Source organism: Telmatherina bonti (assembly GCF_933228915.1).
Source record: "Telmatherina bonti genome assembly, chromosome: 1".
Taxonomy (NCBI): Eukaryota; Metazoa; Chordata; class Actinopteri; order Atheriniformes; family Telmatherinidae; genus Telmatherina; species Telmatherina bonti.
In genome coordinates this window covers 25,886,833-25,911,527 of record NC_136619.1, presented here as the reverse complement: position 1 = coordinate 25,911,527, position 24,695 = coordinate 25,886,833, and the positions used below count along the sequence as shown (strand labels likewise).

Here is a 24,695-nt window from a genome sequence, read left to right as displayed (position 1 = left end):
ACTGGGCGCCCTGTCCTCACCATTTCCTCCCTGAAGGCATTACTCAATCATAAATGTACCCATTATCTCTGGTATCCTTTGATGGGCCTTTGGCGCACAAGGACATCCCACTTCCACAAAAACAGCTCGCCAAAAAGCCCGATGGCAGGAAATGACGCAGAGAGTGTTGACGAAGAATCTGCAGTGTTTTTGACTGATATGAAGTATTAGTGAGAATGATAAAGGACAACCTGAAGCAACATAAACTTAAATCAATTCTGCACTCCTATTTAAGTGGGCTGACTAAATTCTTTCCCAAATAGTTTCTTTGAATCTCTAAATTAAGAAGGTTTGTGACACTAATCTGTGTTACAGCCTCATATTCGTCACCACCAAAATGACTAAATGTCTTCAGGCACCTTTTTATTTAAAGGTGAAGTGGCAGAGCATAAAATCAACATTTAACACACAAATACAGATTCTCAAACAAGATAAGCCTCATGCCATCTAAAAAAGGTTATTATAAAAGAAAAACAATCTGTCAGTGCTCCGAATCCGTAATGACATAAACAACAACACCCAACTGCAAATATTGCACTTCAGGAACTACTATGGAATGTGCTTATATTTTCATCTTTAAATATTCTTTATGGAAATTTAAACAACAAATAAAACAGTCTTTAAATATAAATTCTAAATCTCTTAAGGCCTTTAGTCTTCTATTGGACCTGAGAGATTAAGCTTTGACGTTTGAGTATTGATAAATAGAGACATTTTCTATGGTGAAGGAAAGTGCCATGTTTTTCATCCAAAGTACCAGAACCAGAATGTATCGTTACATACGCGTCTAAATGAATTAAATATATGTTTCATCACACCATGTAATTGGTCCCTAACTAGAAATGATCTGACTACTCGCCTCAACCTGCAAACTGTCATCTTTCATATCTAAACATAATTATGACTTAATCCTCTCAACCATAAAAAAGGTAAAATCATCCAAATAACCTCCAGAAACAGCTCTGACCATCAAGCTCCGTTCATATGAGTCCAGTTGTGATCATGATGACGATGATGAAGAGACAGAGCTGTAGCAACTTTGGTCTCTGTTGTGGAGCTCTGGGGTTGTATTCTTACACACTGTGTCTCACGAAAGTCCCTCCCTCTGTCCTACGTGTCCTCTCGCCGACTGTAGTAGTCACTGAAGAATGTTATACTGATGACCACACACATCACCACAAACAGCATCAGGGTGATCCAAAGAAGCCGTCGAGTGATAGAGACCTTGGGACAAAACTGAATGAGAAGAGCCAGGACTTCCTCCATCCTCCTGTGGACATGAAAACCTCTTTCAGTACGAAGCAGATTGTTTATGTCGGACTAGTTCAGTATTTATTGACAGTCTAGCTCAGACCAGATTAAATTTCATGAACTTACAGGACATACAGCTTGAGATGCATCCAGTAAAAGTGCAGAGGTGGAATATGGGCATTCTGACAAACATGCTGAATCATTTTTGACTCAAAACTGAACTTTGACGCGATAATGAGCTAATAAAAGAAACCTGGCAGGGAAGCTTTGAGGCTGGAATTTGTTTGTACATTAAAATGAAGAAATCTGAAAAATACTGAGTTTTCTACCAAAGCTAAAAAAAAATCATTTAAATTTGTTTGAATAAAAAAAATGTGAAAATGAACCAAAAATGCTATTATCATACTACAATACTGGATTTACATGCAACTCCAGTGCTTTGTATTAACTGGACTTCAGATAATCCTGTAAAGATAAACATGAAAATATGTTTTATGTATTTCTGTAAAGTCTCAATTCAGTTTACCTGCTGCTATTGTGCCTTTTTCCACTCTCTTCATCTTTATTTTTTGACTCCAGCAGTTTTTCTGCATTGCTCTCCTCTTCACTTCTCTCCTCCAGGAGTGCTTTATTCTGCTTCAGTCCCTCTTGGTAGCTGCAGTTTAAATTGAACAGATTTCAATTTTTACTCTTTAACATCTCTTTTCCTTGGAATAACCAGGATTTGTGCATTTATTCCTCATAAAATGTGATCATATCATCATCTTATGTACATTTAAGATCAATCTCCACTCATCCATCTACTGTCTAACTCACTTATTCCAGTGTAGAGTCACTGAGTGGCTGGAGGCTTTACCAGCTGCCACTGCATGATGTGAGCAGGTACACCGTGGACAGGTTGTCAGACCATTACAGGGAAAACCAAACTACAGTACCTTATTAAAATATTAACACCATAAATGTGTGAAGTGAAGGCCGAAGGAAGACCTCTCCTATTTGTATATACAAATGGCTTCAGCTGTGGTGAAAACATCAGTGAATGTTAAACTGCATTTCTGTCAGTGGGTCACATTAAATTCTAAACTTTCGTTTAAAACATTGAAATCAAGCAAAAGAAAACTGTCATAGTCTTCACAGGAATACTTGACAGCGCACCGTTTGAAGAAGTCCTTAACACAGATGTTGACATATTTCATTCAAACTGTTCAATTAAGTTCATTCATTCATTCATTCATTCATTTATTATCCAAACTGCTTAGTTTAATCAAGAGTTGTGAAGAAGCTGGAGCCTATCCCAGCAGTCTCTGGCGAGTCTGGGCAAGAGGCAGGGTACACCCTGAACAGGTCGACAGTCCATCGCAGGGCCACACAGAGACAAAAAACCTCTCACACTCACACTCACTCCAACAGGCAACTGAGAGAAACCAATTAACCTAACATGTATGTCTTTGGACAGTGGCAGGAAGCCAGAGCACCCGGAGAGAACCCATACAAACACAGGGAGAAGATGCAAACTCCACACAGAAAGGTCACAGTTCGAGCCTCGCCGCCAGTCGTTATTGACCTTCTTACTGTGAGGCCACAGTGCTAACCACCATGCCACTGTGCAGCCCACTTAAATTATGAAAACTATTTGTTTGTGTGTTATTAATTAGTCAGACTGGATTTGCCATAACCTCAGAGGAAGATCCATCAACATTCTATTAGCAATGGGTTCATAAAATTCTAACTCAAACATGATGATTTATGGTATAAAAATGCCACTGCACAGTGTCTTTGCACATTATTGAGCAGCAGAAAGGCCTTACCCTTTATTGTATGCCTCTTCCTCGATCTTTGCCTTGATCTCAGCTCTGATCTCAGCTTTTATCTCCTCTAAGTTTACGGAAGGTTTGGCTGTCTTGCTTTCCTGCTCCGTCGCACTCTTTCCACTGCATTGTTTTGGAAAGGAAAGAATGGTCAGCTTGGACACCACCACCATCTTGGCAGACTTTATAAAACAGTTTACAATTTGTTTCCATCAAAACACTGCAGACTTGTCTTCATAATGGACATGCCGTAGCGTTGCATGACTGCTGATATGCATTACTGACACCACCACAGGCACGGTGAGTGCAAGCAGAAAAAATGGGGCTGGCACACTTGTTATTACTGTTCTCCTCACAAAACGTCTTGCTCAGACACATGAGAGCTCGACTTAAGCTCATTTTTAAACCACAATATGCAAAGAGCCTTGCATCTGGAACGTGTCAGACTCTTTTGCAAATGTTTAGATTAGAGCCCATGATAGCACAGTCCTCAACTGCAGCAGTGTTTAATTCATTTTGTCATGCTTCTAGGGTTAGTTTTTAGCTCAGTGTGGCTGTCTTGTTCACTGCACAACACATCCTGCAGGTCACACAAACAAGCAAAAATTCCCTACGCAGCACAAAGTGTATTGATAAGAATGATTGGGCTTTCAGGATTTCTCCTTGACCATTGTTTCCAGGGCTGTGGAAAGGCCTTGAAAAATTAGACATGCAGCTGTGTGTGTTTGTGTGTGTATTTGCAGGCAAACATACCAATCTGCAGCTGGCTGTGTTGCTTCTGTGGAGATGTTTTTCACATCATTACCCTCACACTGAAGAGGAGATGGATTAAAATGTCATTATCTTCAAAAAATAAGTTGATAATAGTCATGTTTCTATTCTTTTACTAGAATATTGTGTAATTTGCATTTTAGGAGGTAAGACAGTCTATCACCACTAATGGATTGTAGCAATGCTAAATCAAGATTTCATATTTTAAAACTCAGTTTTTTGGCCACATTAGCACTAATTATTGGTATTTGTAAAACAATAAATGATTCTTTCTTGTTTTATAATCCATTGATGAACTTTCATTCAGTCACTCTGGGAGTCACCGTGACAGGTGCCACATACCTCATTTCCCAGCATTTTAGAGGGACAGGAAAACTTACCAGGACAGGAAGAGCAGCACCCAGTGAAGGTCCTGTGTTTGGGCCTGGTCCAGCTGTGACGGGGGTTTGACCCGGGATGTTGAGGAGGTTAAACTTTGGCACCACGGCAACGCTCACCCTGCGCCTGGGTAAAGCCTTCAGATGACCAGGCGATGAGGCGAAACACAAAGCTGTGTTATTTACAACTAAAAAGGCACGTTTGTTCACAACCAGTCAGAAAGGCTTTGGTTTGAAAATGAATCGAGACGGAAATAATTTTTTTACCCAAACAAACTTGAGAGTTTACCTTTCCCAGGGTGAGGGACATTGACCTTGATGGCCGTGGTACTCCGTCATCTGATTAAAAATAGTGTTTTTAGAAAAGAAAACACTAATTTTATCCTGGTATTTTCTCAGAGGCATTGAAATTGACCAGTAGGAAAGGATCATTATCCTACATTTACTATGAAAAACTTCTCTGCTTAAATATGGTTTTCCAGCTCGCTAAAAAGAACAACTCAGAATTATATTAACTCAAACCCTTGACTGTACTCAGTTCTTTAAGGAAAGGTAATTATATTTGTGAAGCACTTAATTATTGGAAAATCCCACAATGATGTTAACTACGTTTAATCTCCTCCCTGCAGATCAGAACTTACCTCCAGTGTCTACAGTTGCTCCATAGCAGCGATTTGAGTTCTGATTGGCCAACTTCTTAAACTCCATCAGTTCTGCGTGATCCTTCTCATACGTCCTCTTCAAGTTTTCCACATACTGCATCATGACCTCAGTGGCCTTGTTCATGCGTTTCTCCTGTTTGACCACACAAAAACCAAGTCCATCAGACCTACAGTACAATCTATGTGCAATGAAACAAGGACTCCTGCAGTTAGTTCCTAAGAAGTCTTATTTAGTATAATCTTAACACAAAGCGTTAGTTCTCCCCCTCAATAAAAACAACTAGTGTTTTATCATACATCGTTGGGAAGCCTGATTATGCTCCTTTACAACCAGGTACAACTTGTTAGGATTGTGGAATTAACAATATCGCTAAACATGTGAATTGTGACCCAGAAGAAATTTGTCAAAATAAATCCCATGCAATATTTTTTACTCACTCTTGTTTTGCTTGCTAGATTGGATGATTGCACTCTCCCACAGTAATAAGGGAAAAAACAACATAGATTGACCATTTTTTATTCATTGTACACTTTCAGTGTGCAAAGTAGCCTAGAAGACCTTGACCAGGATTTATCCAAGATCTCCCATTTAAAACAGGGCTTCATAGAACAGATACTAAATGACTCAACCAGGACTTCTGGAGTCAAATGAGCTAAATATTATTGACAGTCACCTGTTTTTAACTCAACTGAGAATCCATTTTAGATAAAATTAAGGTTCAGTGAGCAACATTTAAATGAAACTTCTGAAGTTCTTGCAAAAGCAACCCAACAAGGGATTTGTAAATGATCTAATTATATTCAAACAAATTTAAATAATGAGACAAAATAAGAAAAAGAAAGTCAAAGGTTTCATCAAATCTTGCTTCCATTATTTAAAGCTGACTTATGTGGAACTAACATGACAAAATTGCCCACATTTATCTATGTCCAGATATTTGTGAACTTGAATGTTTTTATAAATATATATATTTACATGACATATTTTAATACACCAGTATGACCAACATGCAATTGATTTATCTCATTAGCTTTAAGAAGAAATACAAGGATGAACTAATAAAGTTACACAACTGTATGAAGAATACACAATGACCCAAATCATCCCATTAGAATTTAGTTTTCCACAAAACAGTGAAACAGCTTCCAGTAAGATTGTTCTTCCTTTTAAAAAAACCCCTAACTTAAGCCCTGATATACCCTGAAAGGATGGTATGTGATATTCTGGATGTTTGCCGTCCTGAAGTCAAGAAAAGCTAAAAGTCATTCACTGGAATTTTGTGGATCAAAGGAATCAAAATATCCATTTATGGGATGGTATCTTTTTCCCATAATTAGACTCTATTTTTAGATGGGAGGCGTGAGTTACTTGTAACTAAAAATAGTTTACGCTGTAGACTTTAAAATAGTAAAAATCACATTTTCTAGTTTTCTTTCTCTCATGTTTGCTTTGGTTGGTATGACATCAGCAATCAGGTTAAATAAAATATTCATCATTATTTCTAAATAACTGCCAAACAGGTATGTGGCTGTGGGAAATCCAGAAGAAATCAGTATCCAGACATGCAAAAGACAAACTGCACCTTCGCAGAAGTATTGGGATAACATGTGAAGCATTAGTCACTAGATTGCCCTCATTTGCGCACGTGTGTGTGTTTGTGTTATGGCACCTGTCGCACGGCTCCAACGACCTCAGCTCTACTGGAGAGTCGGGTAGCCAGTCGATGCAGCACAGCCACGGTCTCTATGAGGCGCTGATAGGCTTCACGCTGCTCCAGGTTCTGCCACTGGGGAGAGGTCATCTGCAATAAACACAAACAACAGGAAAAAAAAGTGTGTATTAATCTTAGCCACACAAGATAGATCCCAAAGAATGGACACTTCCAGGAAACATTAACCAGAACAACAAACACTAAAGAGCCAGAGGGGATTCTTCTCATATAGGGAGGGAGTGTAATATGCTGCTGTTGCTGCTGTTTTCAAGGACAAACCTTTAGCGCCGCTTTGAACTCTTCAAGTTCTTTTTCCGTGTCTTCCTCAGTCAGGTTCCTCTCCCTCTCTGCTTGCTTGAGACGCGTCTCCAGAGTGTAGTTGTCATTACGAAAGGCCAGTGAAAGCTGGACAAATGCATTCTGTGGAGAAGAAGTTACTGCAATGTAAAACTCAGATTGGCAAAATAAAAATGCAGAGGATGAAGAAAAAAAAAAGCGATGAAATGAATCTGAGAAAACTGCCCACAGTGCAGCGTGCACGCTGATCAATGAGGATCACATTGCTATGCAATGTCTATGGGAGAATCTAGCAGCCATGAGACAAGCCTGGGGAACAAGCTGTGAGTCGGACATTTGACCTTCGCCTGTTTTGTTTTGCTGATGAAAGCCAGTCTGCACTGTTTTCAAACATATGGGACACTGATGGGAGGAAATATATGACCTGTGACCGTCCTGATCCAAGCGCATCCCGGAGGGAGCAGCATGAGGGGCTAAAGCCCAAGCCTGACAAGCGTCACAAATGTTTGCATTTTCTCCACAGGAAATCTTTCCGAGTCTCTTTGGTCTGATCAGGAACATAAAAACCACTTTCCTGTTGACACCATCAAATCCAGGCAGGCGATTTAGTGACGAAGGTATAATTAAGAACTTTGGCAGCAGAGCAGGTTATTATAAACATGTGGAAAAGGTTAGTGGAACAGGCCATCTGTTTCCAGTGTGTGAGCAGTGTGTTTGAACACAATGCAATGTTCAAAATAAACAAATTACTGCTCACAGTCAATTTTATGACTTGCTGTTTTAAGATCCGTGTAATTAACTGTGGATCATTTTAAAGGCAAAATTGAAAACATTTGATGTGAAAGGTGAACATTATAATGAGTGTATTTTTGTATTTTGCTCTTCATTTAGTCAGTAATTATATCAGTGAATCTACATAATCTTCCAGCTTTTCTTGAGAGCATGAAAAATATAGGAAAGCAGGAGTCAAAAAGCTAGAAATAAAAATATGAAATGAATAAACCACTATCTTCAGCTAATTGATCTTTTGAGCCCCACTTCTAGGAGTGATCCATTGTGAATTAGGATTATTCTGCAGTGCAAAACATCCACTTTTATCTCGAGTCATTTTAAAAGATACTAAATTTGAACCCGTTTTAAACTATTTTGTTTAGTTTTTAATTAAATCTTTTCTTCCCTATGGAGGTCAAACATTTCTTGTTGAACTGTAGACAAGCCAACGTTTTATCCACCTCGGAGCTGAAATATTCAACGATGACATTTTTAATCTTACTTTCTTTGCAAACATACACGTGCATGCAAATATAAGTAAATCTTCATTGTTCCGGTTAATTTTCATTACTGCATTATCTACATCCAAATGCCCACTTTAAAATAAATTGGCTGTAATCCTGGAGTTGTAGTCTGCTTTGTGAACATTTGGACATCAATTATCTCAAACTTCTGAGAAGCCGCAGAGAATCCCATAACATCACAGAAATTACATCACACACTGATCCTTCACAAGTGTACTTTGGATACAAGGGAGGAACTGGGGAGGATAGAGTTAATCATCCAGGTTTTGAGCAAGAGAGCAGTGTTCAACGTCAACTTTTGAACTGTGGTTACTTTTTTGCCCATTTGAATTGCTTTTTAAAACTCTATTACCATAAAACTTTGGTTGTTATGGAAACTTTTCTGCCGTTGCAATGCATCTTGCCACTGTCAGGTTACCACCTTCAGAAATCTGAAACACTTTCAAAAGTAATGTTTTGGGGATCCAATCGAAGCCAACGCAGCAGGGCCCTGACCATGGGCCGTGTGTGACAGGGAGTGAGAGCAGGTTTGTGATTCATGAGATTCATATTCAGGTAATTAAGTTGCATCTGCAGAGAGCAGCTTAGCTGGTTTTACTCGTTTCCACTCCACAAAGTATTTTCTATTTTTTTAAATTTTAATCTGAATCCTTGAAAATGACTCGAAGACGTGCAGAAATGCGATACCAACCTCTACTTCTTTCTCGGTGAGCGAAGGTGCACTGGAATGAAATCAGAACAGCTTCTATTAGATTTATGTATACTGTCTACTGAAAATGTGGATGTTGATTTTGTTACACACCAGCCGGGCAGACCCCGGTGAAGTTTGAGTTTTCTCAGCATCACATCTGAAATGTTTGGCATAGCGTCAGGCGTCTCCTTTCTCTCCTCACTACCAGCTGACTTTGGGAAAGGTGAGGGTCCTGGAGACAAATGAAAAAAAAAGTATTTCAGAAAAATGTAGAAGTCAAATGTGTTGCAATAACAGATCAGCATACAGTTCAGAATTCCATGTAAACACAAATCCACCGGTTAATTCAGGCGGTCTCTGGGTCACACCCTGTAACAATCGCGCCATCTGCTGATGGAAGAGGACAAAGGTGCATTTCTGTGTTTGCCAGTAAATGAGCAAAAACAATACATGCCATCATCATCATCATCATCATCATCATCATCATTTTGGCCTGGAACTCAGGAAGTTTACGCCCTGTGTGATACTGCTGAAAGTACTTTTACTTTCTGTCTGGCATAACAAGACGGCAAACATGAGCTGTTACCTTTTTCCTGTTCAGCAGCTTCACTCAGTTCTGGTAACTTTGATCCCACGATGCTTTGGTTACGCATCAGCTTGTGCTCCTGTGAACACAAACCACATGGTGAGTTCTTACAATACTCCAGCAAAGGATATCTGGTAATGAAACGACTGAACGATGATTCTGAAATGCAGCCGGCTTAATGGATGGTCTACCTCTCGGAGTTTAGACAGTTTCTGTATGCTCCCTGGCTGGGTGGGGAGGTCCTTGTACCCTGAGGACTTGAACGCAGCATCTCTGGGTTTATCTGAGTATGAGTTGTCGGCTGTAGGAGGGAAACCAGGAGCACCGTTTCTTGAATTAAGGCTGCCTACAGCATCCCAGGAAACAGCTCTCATCAGTGGAGGAAAGGCCGCAATTGTTTTAATCTCTGCTGTGCAAGGTGCCTGCTGGGTAGGGGGTCTCGGGACAGGCTTGGCCACCCCTGTGGCTGGTGCCTGGTTTGGGTTTCGACCTAACACGTCATCTGTTTTATTGACTGCAGAAGGACTCTTTGGGACAGTATGATCATAGTTGTCCTTTTGGAAAGCAAAGCGGGGAGTTAGAGTCCCAGAGGACACTTTCCTTTTCTCAGCAGGCTTCCAGTCCACAAACAGCTGGTCCTGGGTTGGTGAGATTATGAAATGATGAGCACTTATGTTGAAAATATAACATTAATTTTACTTTTTTGTCCTTAGTTCCTGTTAATGCAAGCTTATTTACTTATAATTCAGAGAAGTTAATCACTGTAAAAGGACCACTGACACAAAAAAGCAAAGGCTGACATGGTCATGGGTTTTGCAGATGTCCAGTTAAGCTCTGTTTCCTCATTTACTCAAATAAATCCTCAATGAATAAAGAAACATTGCTAAGAACTGATCCTAAATTTTGGAGAGCACCGTTTACACAACTGACTGGTCATTTCTTGTTTATAAGCTGAGCCACACTAGGTTTTGACCATGAAACACAATTAAATAAAATGCTGTTTAATCTTTCAGTTTTCTTTGACATGGTAAGAAAGTGAAAAGTCTGAAGGTCCTTGACAAATTAAATTTGTCCTGATGATAGTCCAAGATGACAGGTTAAAGGACAGGTTTAACTAGTACTTCTCTGCTTGAGGCTTACGTTTGTTATTTATAGGTTTTTAAGAAAACATGCAGTTAGTGTGTTAAGCTGACCTCCTGTTCCTGGTTTGTTAATTCAGGCTGATCCCTCACACAAGGAACCTCCAGATGCTAAAAGAGAACATGCAAGTTTTCATGTGTTAATACATATTACATGGGTCAATGATTATTGAATTATTGATCTTGTTAGGGTTGTTTTTACTTCAGAGGCAAAGTGACAAAGTCCTTTGCAGACTTAGTACAACATTTAAAGAAAGGGGACAAAATTAGATGTGAAATCTGCGTTGCTTGTTTTAACTGTATGACATGAGAATATTTTGAAAAGGATTTGCATTACACGTGTCATTGTGTGGTGTACATAGAGCAATTTATTTACCTGACCAGTAGACTGTGAGCTGACCGGCGGACTATCTGTAGTTCCTGCAGCTGTAAAAGCAGAAAGCAGCTTACAAATCATAATTACGAAAAGCCCTCTTGATCTGACAGAAAACCTATTTAATTCTCACTCACAGACTATTTTTTGAAGTTCTAAAACAGCCTATTTTAGTTTCTGATAAGACAAGAAGCAGCTGGGAACAGGAAGTGGTACCTGATAGAAAACTAATCTGGTTTGTAGATTCTTAAAATTCAGCAACAGAATCCAGGAAAAAAGAAAACACAAATGGTTTTTAGTATTTTGGTTGCAAACAGACTTCCTTCGGTAGCTTTAAAGGTCCGAACAGAGAAGTACAAACCAGTCTGAGGGGCCATGATCAGCGAGCTACTTCTTGATGAACATGGTGAAGATGATGGTGTTGGAGCTGGAGATAGAGCTGCAGAGAAAATATTTGAAAATATTTCTTTAACAATTTATTGAAAACTAACTGGGACAACATGAGACTGATTAAGTCAGCTAAACCCTGGTTCATATTTCTGTTTTTTATTTTGTAATTTTGTTTACAAAACTTGATTATTTAGTCTTTAAAATATCAGAAAAATTCCAATTTCATATGATTTAAAAAATGTCGAACCAAAAATAACAAAAGTCTGAACTTTCTGTTAACAACATTTCAGTTGTATTAAATAATAAAACACTTAATTAATCACTGACAGAAGGTTATTGATTATAATTTAAACATTTTAATAAAAAATTTAAATAATTTTTATAATAATGTGATAATCTGCATTCTGTGAAAAGCCTAAATAATGATTTTCTGTGAAGATAAAAAAAATGAATCAATTCAACTTCTCTCACTTAAAAAGGTTTCTACATCTGTTAGCGATGTAACTGTCTCACATCCACAGATCATTTGTTCAGACTATGTTTAACGGATCTGCAGTTTGAGCAAAGTGTGTCTGTGAAACAATGAGAAAGCAACTACTGACACATCACATCTATCCTTTTAGATAATAATTCTTTCCTGACACAAAGAAAAACACTAACATGAACAACAATGACCATGTAATCTACAAGTACAAGTCAACCTTGACATTTTAGTCTCAGTGTGTACTTGTCGGTTTGTGCATCCTCTACCTGTGGGTGAGTCGGTGAGGCTGCTTGTGGAGCGTCGTCCTCGGCGTGTAAGGAAGCGATCACTGACTTTCTTGGCCTGCTCCAGCAGCTCCAGGTTCTTCTGCCGATCTTCCTCAGAGAGCTGCAGCTCCGGCAGCTGATCTTTAACCAGGTCGATCAGGTTACCTGTGCTGTCTGAGAGAGACGGTACGTGTGTTTACACAAATTATGAGTGAGACAGGAAATTGCACATTTGCCTGCTCTGTTGCTCTGTCCATTCCTCTTAGTTTTTATGACCAAATATTTAATTAAAAAATATCATCAGACTGTTAAAGACTTTTTTAACTACTGGATCAAAGTTATTTTAGTTACAAGTTCATCTTTAAAAAGAAATTTGAATTGCACTGATGTCAACCTCAAAGCAAAAAGAAGTTCAATGGTGGAAGCTATTGAATAAATCATCTGTTGAGTTTTTGGAAATTCAGGGGTTTGTTATTTCTCTTTTACTCCGATAGGGTCGATTATCAAAACAGAAAGAAAAATTTCAGGCATGTGGGAGGAAACTGACAGATTAATTGCACAACATGAATGCTTTTGTGTTTCAAAGTATTTTTTCATTGAATTTGAAGCAAAGGAATGTAAGACAAGTTCATGGAGAAGCAGATTATGTTGATAGCATTACAAACGTCCTATTAAAGTATACTTACTTTATGGAAAACGGTGCAGGGATAAAGAAAACTTAGCAACTAGTTCTCAGACAGTATATTTTTAGTAATTACAGCTGCAGCATGTATGTGTGCTTGTGTTTGTGTGTGTGTGTGTGTGCGTGGGATTTATTTACCAACTGTAGTGATGGGTCCTCCTGAGGAGTTTCTGGCCAGGCGAGCCCTGGGACTGTGTGGCCTGGGAGAGGAAACCAAAATAATATAACCATAAGGTTCAAAACAATTTTTAGATCTGATAAAGTAACTAAAAGCACTCAGAGAGCATTGACCTCCACAGATCCATTGTAATTGTTTTTCTCTTTGCCTGTGATTGTGGGCATTTACTTTTAATTTAGAAGCTCTAATCGCAAAATTATCAAGATCTACCAGTGAATAATTCTTCAAAAAAAAATCCCTTGATTCAAGCAGTTATCCAAGCTCTAATGACTTGCTATTTATTCTATTACTAAGATTTTCTGTTATTTCCTTCTGATTTATATTGCAGGCAGGCAAACAGACAGATGGGCAGACGGATAGATAGGCCGACAGGCAGATGCCTTGGAAGAGGTAATAATTACCTGGTCTGGTCCAGAGGACACCCATCTTGTTGGACAGTAAAAGCTTGCTGTGGATAGACGATGGTAGGGGCAGTCATGATGACGGCTTGGCTTTCACCTGGTGTAGACTGTGTAAAACAACACAATAAGTGCAAGTCTGCATTAAGCCTCTCCTGAGCCCTGGTGGAAACTGAGCTCACTTTGCTTTAAACACTTGGTTCATGGGAAAGTGTAGGACACTTCCTGATCTGTGGTAATTTGATCAAAAACTCAGCTGGTCTCAAAACTCAAGGAATCAAGATTTAGTCAAATGCAATTTACTGTATGATGTGCTGTACGTCCCCGAACAAACTGCCAACAATTAAATTCCAGAAAAAGCTGTAAACAGTGTAGTAAAACTATGCCTCTATCAATTACTACTTATTAAATTTTAATTACCTCGGAGCACCACTCATCACTTTTACTTAACTTAAGATTCAGGAGGATGAGAAAACCTGAAATATACTTAATTCAATAAACACAGTCTCACTTAAAGTAGTAAATTCTCAGAACGAATGAACCAGAAATTGTACATTCAGAAATTATGACAAGAACGGATGAATTGATTATACATATTTATTACAATGATGGTAAACATACAGCAGTGAAAATGAGCAATGATGGAGAGGTTATTGGTGAGATGGTCAAGTGAATTTGTTTACAGGGATTTTCATTTATGACAGTAATAATGAGAGGTAAAAAATGAATTGAATGAAATGGGGCAGAAAGGAACTGGTTGGAACTGAAGCAATTAAATCGGTATCGTTATTTCACTTAAATCTTTGTTAAAATTATACTTAGTGATATTGTGTTTGAATGAGAATTCAAATTTATACTTTGGTTAAATTTGATGTACTGTTGAACACCACAAGTGATATCAAAGCGCTATGAAGATCCTACTTTTTCCCGCTGGGTCAGTTGATGGAGCCGGCGGACCGGGTGGTTCTGTCCTGGACTGCAAGTCTCCGGGAAATGGACCTTCTGGCGTCGGGAGAAGTAGGTCTGGAGCTGCTCTGATGAACGGGTTGGGATCTCTGTCCAGCGGAATCCCAGAACCAAGGGCGGTGTTTCTCGTACTCAAATTATTCCAAAGGTTGTGTTCCACGCGTACTGTCTGAGGGTAGGCAGTACTTGTACAGACGCAAAAATTAGTGGAACTGCGGTTCTGGTGAATTACTGATCTCAAAAAGGAAAAATAAAAATGTTCGCTGGGTAAACTTAAACAAGGCTTGTTTCGCCTTCAAAACAAATATTACTTTTCTGTTCGAACTTATCTCGTTAAGATCTTACGCGCACAAAAGAAGAGAGATGGAGTAAACTTATGAGAACAAAGAAACAGCTGGGTACAGCGGAAAGTTGCGAGAGGGCAACGAAATTAAGTCAAAGTACAAGAATCACGGCGATCGAGAGTCAAGGGCCGAGAGAGAAGAACAAGGGAGGACAAAAAAACCCTCGAAGTCCAGAGCGCGGGTCCATTTAACTGGACCCTTCCTCCTAGGTCCTGACCAATCACAAACCACTAATAGTCAGAAGGCTGGTCAGTCTTACCCAATCAGGTCAGCTTTGACTGTTAACCAAGAGGGTAGGAGTGATTCAGGTCTTATTTCACTGCGGGCCCTGGTTCCTTTCTCCCATTTCATTAACATGATCATGATAATCAAATTATTAACTTTGTTTCCTAGCTTTAAGCATGGCAATCAACATTCTGGGGACTCATGCAGATGTTTTGTTTGCTTGAAAAGGGAACATTTACCAATAGTAATACTTTTACACATGAAACCCAATTGTTGCATATTTCACATATTTCTTATCAAGTGTGGATTAATCCATTGGCATGACTTGTCTTCCTCAGCCGATGAATCCTGAAAGAGAGTTACATTCTTATCCATTCCTATTATTTGCTTAACAGGGGTTCCAAACTTGGAAAGATATAACCAACATTATGTAGTAAAGTGTTCATGATTGATTCTGATGTGTGATCAGTTCAAGGATTTAAATCACATATGAGAATGAATAAAACGGGAAACTTCAGTCAAACCTATCAACAAAAATCATGTAGGCTACATTAAACCAGTTAGTGAAAGGAAATTTAAAGACACAAAGAAGTGCCTCTGGAGTTTCTTCCTGTGGGAAGAGGGGTGGATCTGTCACCCAGAATGTATATTCGGGGAGGATCAAAGCAGAGTTGCCGGGTCTCTCTCCTGGCGCCGTTGAGTCTTATCTGGAGGTGTAAAGGTGTCATTTTGACAAGAGCCAGTTGCTTAGTTCGATGTGACATTCCGTATCTATTGACCTAAGGGACTGTAAACTGTGTTAGAGGTTTTGTTCAGACCATCTGGTTTGGGGTCTGCAGGAGGTCCTGAAAGAGAAATCTGGAGGTAAATGTGAATTGTGTGTTTATCTGGGGGGGGGGAAGAAAAGAAAACTAATACACCCGAAGCCGTCCTCCTCTTTCGGGTCAAAAAGGTCATTTTCTCCAGTCCTCTAGGATGACACCCCTCTGACTGCAAGAGGAGATCAAGAGCCCATAATTTAATCCAGCCAAGGAGAAAAAGAAAAGGAAAATAAAAGTTGTTTTATTCCTCCTGGAAGAGCCTTGGAGGCTACAACAGTCTGGAGGCTCTCATGGTCGAGCATCCAGCATCAAAGATACGTTCTGAGTAAGGTTAAACTGGAACACATTTCTATGATAATGTAATTTTACAACTCAATGCTTCTACTGTCATTCCTGAAACCTGATGAATGGTATTTGTCCCCCTTTCGGGAGAAGTTCATATAGTGAGAGAACTAGGCAACATAAACAGCAAGAAATCATTACATAAATGCAGGAGAATGACATATAACGAGGGCAAATATGCAATGTGCATCTCTGACAGGGAAGTGGAGAAACGCAGCTGAGCATTAACAGCCAAAACTTGGAAAGTTTCTTTAGAGTGCCACAGAAGATCTGCATTAAGACTGAGCTCTCTAAATGACAACAAAAGGTTCTTCATTTCCTGAATGGTGATGTAAAAATAACAAAAAGCATCCAAGTGAGTTAAAAATGGAGAAATGAAAGTAAATTTAAATTGGTGGGAAAAAAGTTTTAAGGACACTAATGATGTTTTCATGACTGATTTAAAGCTAATCTTAGAAAACAGTCACTCCAAATGACAGCAGAGTCATGTTTCATCACCTTCCAGGTGTTGCGTGCATTTTTCAGGGTTTGTAATCTGACATTTATTACTTCAGGAAAATATGCTCTGAGTCCTAAAGAGCTCTTCTCATTTTCCCACTGAGGTTAAGAAAAAAAGACTAATGAAGGTAAGAAACAGACGAAGAAGGAAATGTTTCTTTTTATTTGGATGACTACACTACTAGTGGAGTTTCCTAATCCTTCAAACATTCATCCATCCATTTTCTTAACTATTTCCATTCAGGGTGATGGGAAGTTGGAGTGTGTCCCATAAATCATTAGACGAGAAGCAAGGTACACCCTGGACATGTCCCCAGTATCCTTCTAACAGGGACCCTAAAAGCTACCCTCAGGGAAGCAGCTCAAACAATACAATCTGAAGACCTGCTTATTATAAATGAAAGCTTGTCCTGATTCCTCCCTGAGATCTTTATCGTCATTTCGCTGAGCATTTTTATATGGACTGTAGTTTCGATTCCAAAACAAGAAAAATAAAGACCAGGTTGAAACAGATTCAGTCAGTCCTCTTTATAGAAGAAGAATGGAAAAGAAAGTCAGTTTCACTCAGCTAGGATATAGCCTTTATTAGACAAATGTGCCAATCCCAGTTCCTCTAGTTTCCTTTCAAAATTCCTATTCTTGGCTCTCCATCTTCTTTATGGTTTAGGGGGTATGAAGAAGCAAACCTCTCTGAACACCGGATTAGAAGTCATGGTGGAATAGAACCAAAGGGAGGAGAACCATCTTAGATATACATGAAATAAATATTATTCCTACACTGCTATCTACTTATAAATCATGATGAATATCATCTAAAGCCATGTCAGTTTTACTGCATATGGTTTCATGACATTATCAAATGTTAGTATGCTAATAAATTCTTCTAAAAGCCTATATGTGTGAAGTAGTCCTAATAAAAATACTGTATACAGGCTGCTGCTTTGCCTTTTTTGTATTGCAATAAAATGGCTTCTTTTACAAAGTTAGCATATGACTGTAGATTAAATTATACAGCTTCATTCTGCTGAGATCTCAGCCAGTTTTTATAAGTAAATGCAGTAATACGTAGTGTTTCACCTGCAGTAGACTCAGTCAGAGAACAACAGGATTTAGATTAACACAATCAGTGCCAGTATTTCAATCCTGATCCTCAAGTACTGCCCAATATATCATGGACATGTTCCGAGTTCAACACACCTGATTCAGATTAATGAACTTCCTCACCAAGTTTGTTGCAAGCTTGTTCAGAAGTCATTCGTTTAATTCATGTGTGTTAAAGTAGGGTTAAATAGGTCAAATATGCAGGGCAGGGGGACTTGAGGAACAGGATTGGGAAAGATTGGCCTATGCTTTTTATTTTCTTTACTATGATTTTGTTTGCTGCTGTTTTCCCACCAACTGTGTCTGCCATGCCTTTTGTTTAATCTGTTTTATTACGGAAATGATGGGCTGGTTTGACTTTGGCTTTATACAGTGCAACCTGTCTGGAAGCCAGGGATTTTCCTCCTAAAGTAAAACATTTCAATTAGAAATTTTGACTAAAATCAGACTGACTGAACTGTAAAATGTGATCACACCACGTAAGACACATGCACCTGACTGTTGCTGGCATGTGCAGCTAGAGATCAATAACTGCACCTTGTGGACTTGTTTCCGTTGATGACAGAATTTGGTCCTGATTGGTTCGACCTCTTGCTAATGTGAACTTTGATTTTCTGACAGAACTTACATTCAATGCTTCTGGTAATGAATCCATTTTGGTGTTACTAATAGGTTAGAAACTGATCTCAACAGACTCGCTGTTTCACATCGCAATGTAATCTTTACAAAACCCTGGACAGGCTGATGTTTGGCTGCTTAAGCAAAGCAACACAAAATGTTTTACAGCCTACAAGCTATCACACTTAGATAAAAATGAAGCATAACTGGTACTTGGACAATAATAATTTTCAATAATTTTCACAAATCCTCTTCATAATTTGGATTTGTTTCATCCAAAGACAACCATACTATAAGGACTTACTAGTGTTCAGGTATATCCTTCCTTTCATCCTGCTGCCTTTTGCTTAATCTATTTACTTTATTTCTTATGTTTAATGTTTTCTGGGTGTATGTGTGTTGTTTCATTTTGCAGTTGTAGTGTCCTCGTGTAAACATGGCCATGGGTTCCTGTTTTTTTATATCCGAAATAAAATGAAATTAAATAAAATGCGAACTGACAACTGACTTTTCCGTGTCGCAAATTCAGCTCCAAAGAACCAAAGAATTTCTTTCTGAACTGATATCTGTGATCTCTGCTTTGAAATTCCACTCATCTTTAGAGACCTCAGTGGTTGCTCTGTGCTTCGCTCTGAAAGCCAAACATAAGCCAAAACACCAAGGAATCAGCAGAATGAGACACATTGCTCAACAAGCTGACTGAATACAGAGCCAAAAAGTGAAATATGCACCACGTCAAAATAATATGTAATTGTATCATTACTTTTGTTTAGTTTAGCCTCATTTTAATGACAGCAAAAATATTCTTTAGCTTAATGAGTGTTTGAGTCAAACAGCATATGCTTTCACTCACTGGGGAGTAATCAAGTGTTATTTGTTAACTGGAGGTACGATGTAAAAGGAAAAAGGAGTCTGTTTTTAATTGGTGACTTCAGTAGTAAGCAATGGAATTTCCTTTTAAAGCCACATTGATTATGGACTATGATAGTTTTATGAAAAGAGAAATTAACCGTGCTTCCAAAAGCAACAGTATGAGCACTTACGGCTTTTGGGGAGCTGGAGGAACTGTCCAGTTCCTCAGGAGAGTCTTCCTCTTCCTCGGGGAGTGTGGGCATGATGGGGGGAAGTGAAGAGCGAGAACGGGTGTGAGAGAAGATGAAAGGTCTCTCACCGCTGCACAAGGTGTTACAGGACTGCTGGAAATTACGATCACTCTGTTCAAAAAGAAACAGCAAAACTTCATTTTGGAGCCACAAGATCATAAACAGAGAAAAAAATAAATTCAGGCATTTTTAAAAGTCTGAGCAGATTCGTCAGTAGAAGAAGAGAGAAATTCCTCCCTGTCTGTAGTTGTTGTTGGACTGATACCATACAGATGCCCCTCCTGCCCAACCGCAGCTAAAGGAGCTAACCACATCATCACACCATAAACAAATCCCTACATAGCTCCATTCTCCAGTGTCTTGTAAACGGAAATAAAGTCATCAGAAATAATCCTTCTGTTTAAAATTATTACAAAACTGGATTTGCCAAACTTGCTTGTATTTAAATTCTCACATCAGTCAACAATAATTTTATTCCATCATGGATGTGGCATCAAACAGCCTTTCCATCAATACGGTACAATGATTAACATCGGATCTGTTCATGACATATAAGATGGATATTAAGTTTGTAGGAGCCCACTGTAATGTCATTAATATGACCTTATAAGAAGTTTAATCGGCAAAATATGACTATTTTCACATTCATTTATGTGAACTAACTTGATCCATGCACCTATAGTTACATTTGGTCAAAAAAACCCAAAACAAAACACAACAACAACATAAAAAAACAAATACAAACTATTTAGGTAGGGTTAAGGTAGGGCTTGTGTACCTAAAAGTAAAGATCTGGTTTTGTTTGTTTAGTAGATATGAAGGACAAAGTTTGTATGTCAGTAAAGACAGCACAGTTTACATCCTGCACACTCGGCTGTAACACATTCCAACATAAATATGTGAAAAAAAACGTATACACACACACACACGCACACACACACACACACCCACACACACACACACACACACACACACACATATATATATACATATATACATATATAGGTTAAAACAACAAAACATTTATCTCTTTATATATTATTTACTCCTCCATCTACAGCTATATATATATATATATATATATATATATATATATATATATATATATATATATATATATATATATATATATATATATATATATATATATATATATATATATAGCTGTAGATGGAGGAGTAAATAATATATAAAAAGATAAATGTTTTGTTGTTTTTGCCTTGGAAACTATTAAAATACTAACAAGTGGCATTTATACAATGAGTGATGGAAATAGATGAGTGCAAGAGCTCTGTCAGAAATTTGAAAGTGTTTGCAGAGGAAGATTAGCAAGAGGCTTTAATAGCCACGATGATACCCTCTTATAAAGCCAGTCTATCAGGAGTTTATTAAAGATGCATAAAGAGAGACTGAATAGAGAATATTTTATTTTCCAAATTTTGAAAAAGAATTACACTGTTTTGTTGTACAGAACTTCTCCAAACATTTAAAGACTTGCGAATTGGCTATTTGCATCAGTCCTTGCTTTAATTGCAGCAGCAGTGTGTTTCACTGAACTAAAGGCAAACATCACCTGATTTAATAATGATATTCTTTGTGCAACCGTTGTAAATCATTGTCTGAACACACGGCTCCTCCTTTTTTTTTTTTTTTTTTTTTTAGCCACAAATTTATGCAAACCTAAAAGGAGAACTGCTTTAACCCTTTGAAGGAGCAATGTGCACAAACTGAAACCAAAGGTTAGCATATTCATGTTTCTTTGATTTCACCAGAAGATTTACATATGTATGAATGTGACAGGTGTGGCTGCCTTTGCCGCTTGCACTGGTGATCATGGTCGCCGTTCAGAGTTAAAGGTGGGACGAGTTACTGGCTGTGCCTGTGAGGTATAGCACAAACTGTACGCTTGACAAATCCTCTGAGAATTGAAGACCAAAATATGCAGAGAGCTGCTCAGTGTCATCACAAACATGACAAGTTCTGGGAACATATAGGGACAGAGAGGCTGTGAGTCACTGGAGAGGAAATGGCTTGTTTAACTATCTCCCAGTGAGCTAGAAGGATATTTCCTGACTACAAGAATAATGCCACGCAGGAGAACATTCATTTTAGCTGTGTCCATCTGTACATGCGTTTAATGCTCATGCTTTCACACTGTGGTTGTTTCCCTCCACTGTTCACAAATGCAAAGCGATGCTGCAGATTTGTTGCTGAGATAGAAAAACTACATTTTTGTTATTTCATCTCACCATCGAGGTGCCAAAGCCATTCTTTGTACATATGGCAAAAACAGACAAACATTCTGAATGTTTGTGTCTGTCGTCTATGAAAAATGCATTACTAAGCAACCAAAACTCACAAATAAAGTTTAAAGAGTTTCAACAGTTCTTGATAAAAGAACCCTGCTTTCATGTGACCCTGACACATCACTGACAGACAGAAGAAGCTTTGTTTGATATTTGAAATCAATTCAGCCTAAACAAAGGTGCCAACCTGCGCTGCAGGAGGGTTGGCGGTGCGGAGTGTTTCTCCAGCAGACTACAACACTGAGATAAATATTGCAGAGTAATTGAATCACTCAAGTTATTTCCTGTGGGGGAAATAGGACAGAACATACAACCCTGAGCTCAGATAACCCTGGTAGACAACTCTGTTTTTATTCCTGCAAACAAGGGAGGAAGAAAATTGAATTGTCTACCACAACCGCCTGAGTTAGAATTAACTTTTCACTGAAGCACAGCCCAGCTGTCTCTGTCCTGAGAGGAGACCGGCAACCCTTCTCCCCTCCTCTGTTACATAAGCCCACTCCCTCATGCCAGATTTGTTTAAAATTTGGTTGTGTGAAGCACAGAGTGCAGGGCCAGCGGAGGAAGTGGTTACCAGAGAATCCCAATCTAAGATAACATGGGAGAGGAAGTGTGAGGAAAAAAAAGACATGATGGACAGAGAGATGTACACTGAGCTAAAGGAAGCAGATTCATTTTACAGATAGGAAATGCACTTCTCAAGCAGAGGGGGAGATGAATCTCACATGCAGGTTGTCTTATAAACTCACTCCAGCAGTTACAAGTCAGACTAACAAATGTCCACAAACTTCCATGCACACGGTAGCAGAGACAATAACACCCTACAGGTCCATGCAGCAGACAACCCGAACCTGTCCTCAGACAGCGTGCACATTACCTGAGTTCACTGCTATGTTGAAACACACTGGTTGATCTCTGTCTCCCAGGCCAACTTCCCACAGCCAAACGCTCTCTTTCAGCCTTTTCCCCAGAAAACTCCTCAATCCTCAGGGCTTCTCCTTCCCTCTCCCGTCCCCTCTGTTCCCTGTCTTTTTTCAGCAGTAACAGCCTCTCTTTCACTCCTGGGAGCTTTGACCATTTAAGGAGAAGGGCTCTATGCGCCTCTTTAAGCTGCTGTGGAGTGTGTGTGTTCGTGTATGTGTGTCCTTGGGCTCCTGTGATCATCCCTCAACTCGGACCTCAAGAAAGTTTAGAAAGTGTGTTATTTTTTTTTGTCTGCGGGCTTCGGTTTATTTCTCAGAGGGAGGTGTAAGAACCTCTTTTGCATGCTGTAGTGCATGAAAGCATGTTTGTGTGAGGCAGATCCATGATGCCTGTCTGATCTGTGTTTACTCTGCTGGCTAGGAGGAATCCACGCATCCACTTCCAAACCCTTGAGATCCATTATTGTTTGATAATCTGCTCTGTCAAAACTTCTGACATTTGTGCTCCTTTTTACTGTTGAGAGGTTTATATTGTAAGGCCTGCAACCAGCCTGGATTTCATGGCGTAAAAGGAGCACAGGAATGACATTGTTTGGAGGAAGACAGCTGAACTACAGAAAATTGCAGCATCACATATTAAATTAGCGCAAGATGATCATCTTAAATACTGCAGTGAGAGGAAAACCGTTGATGAAAGGAACAATTTGTACCAAAAAGTCACATGTTCCTCTTATGCAACAAAAGAGGGGAGATCATATTTAAAGTTATTTTGGCATTTTACCCAAAGTATTGAGTCTATTTATCATAATGCAATAATCCATACAAACAAGTTAAAGTCCTGCATTATGAAAAATGCTTCAACTCCATTTTCTATTAGTTAGGACTGTGAAAAATAAAAGTTAAAACAGCATATGAGGTTTGCAAATTAACTGAAAAATGTATAAACGCATGCTGTAACACCACATTTTTTTCTTTTGGAAAATGTGAACTTTTTAGAAAATTATTTATGTATTTATGTTTGACACCTGCAAAACATTAAGAAAGAAATTTGAAGTAAACCAGGAGAAGTTGTATAATGTGAAATATTGAAAAGTGAAAGCCTGGTGGACCCATTCACAACAAATTGGGTTCATTAAAAAAAACAAAAAAACAAAAAAAAAAACAAGATCATATGAGAGATATTAAAGGAATTATTCAGAGATAGTAACGCCATTTACAACCAATTACATTGACAAATAGGTCAGCGATTGAAGAAATAACTTCTCTCAAGGTAAGACTGCAAAGAATGTAAGGATTTCATTGTGGATGAGACATGATTTGATTAAAAGATTACAAAAGATTACAAAACTATTTTAAAAAGCAGACTATTCTTTACTTGACATTTGTTACAACTGTGACTATTCTTTACTTGACATTTGTTACAATTGTGATCAGACCCAAGTGGTTTGCTGGTTTGTGTACTTTCTGTGGTTATACTTGATAGGTTTCTTTTATACTTTTATGTCTTCTTTGTAACTTGAAGTTTCTTTCTTTTCCACCTTTTGGCAGAACAGAGGGTTGCAGAAGTACTAGAAACAGTAACACTTTACAATACTGGACACAAAATTTGCTTTGTTACTAGGTAATGCCTTGGTGGTAAATCAGGAACTAATGGGTAATTAACCAGTACTTACTGGTGACCACAAAGACCAGGCTTATTAGGGAACAATGATGATTAAGTATCTATTAATCCCTGATTCGTTCTTATTTGTTTTCCCTGATAAGTAACAAGTAGTTCCTTATTTGTTCCTCTTTTTCTCCCTAGTATTACCGTAGTAACATCATATAGAGATGTACCTATTGTCATGATTTGGGTTTTTCCCTTTGCTTTGTTTTCAGGGTTCCTGTTTTATTTTGTATTTTTCCTGTTTAGTTCCCTCGGTTCTTGTTTAGCTTCATTGATTTCCTGTTATTGAGTTCACCTGGTTTCATTTTGTTAATTACTTCACCTGTCTCATTGTGTTCTGTGTATTTATACCCCTCACTTTCTGTCTTGTGTTGCTGGTTCAT

General features: G+C 38.6%; 1 protein-coding gene across 1 annotated transcript; it reads right to left on the bottom strand.

Moving 5' to 3' along the window:
- Window positions 1-496: 496 nt before the first annotated feature.
- On the bottom strand, window positions 497-22,716 carry mrvi1 (murine retrovirus integration site 1 homolog). The gene is made up of 23 exons (XM_079263635.1): window positions 22,601-22,716; window positions 19,358-19,528; window positions 16,141-16,207; window positions 14,321-14,496; window positions 13,403-13,509; window positions 12,962-13,023; window positions 12,142-12,315; window positions 11,264-11,440; window positions 11,005-11,123; window positions 10,683-10,739; window positions 9,681-10,127; window positions 9,490-9,568; window positions 9,015-9,135; window positions 8,904-8,934; window positions 6,900-7,040; window positions 6,579-6,710; window positions 4,888-5,041; window positions 4,536-4,585; window positions 4,250-4,384; window positions 3,852-3,910; window positions 3,099-3,221; window positions 1,817-1,945; window positions 497-1,309 (listed from the first exon to the last, which is right to left on the bottom strand). The coding sequence occupies exons 2-23, from the start codon at window positions 19,427-19,429 to the stop codon at window positions 1,150-1,152; spliced, it is 2,772 nt and encodes a 923-aa protein (XP_079119761.1). The 5' UTR covers window positions 19,430-19,528; window positions 22,601-22,716; the 3' UTR covers window positions 497-1,149.
- Window positions 22,717-24,695: the final 1,979 nt, after the last annotated feature.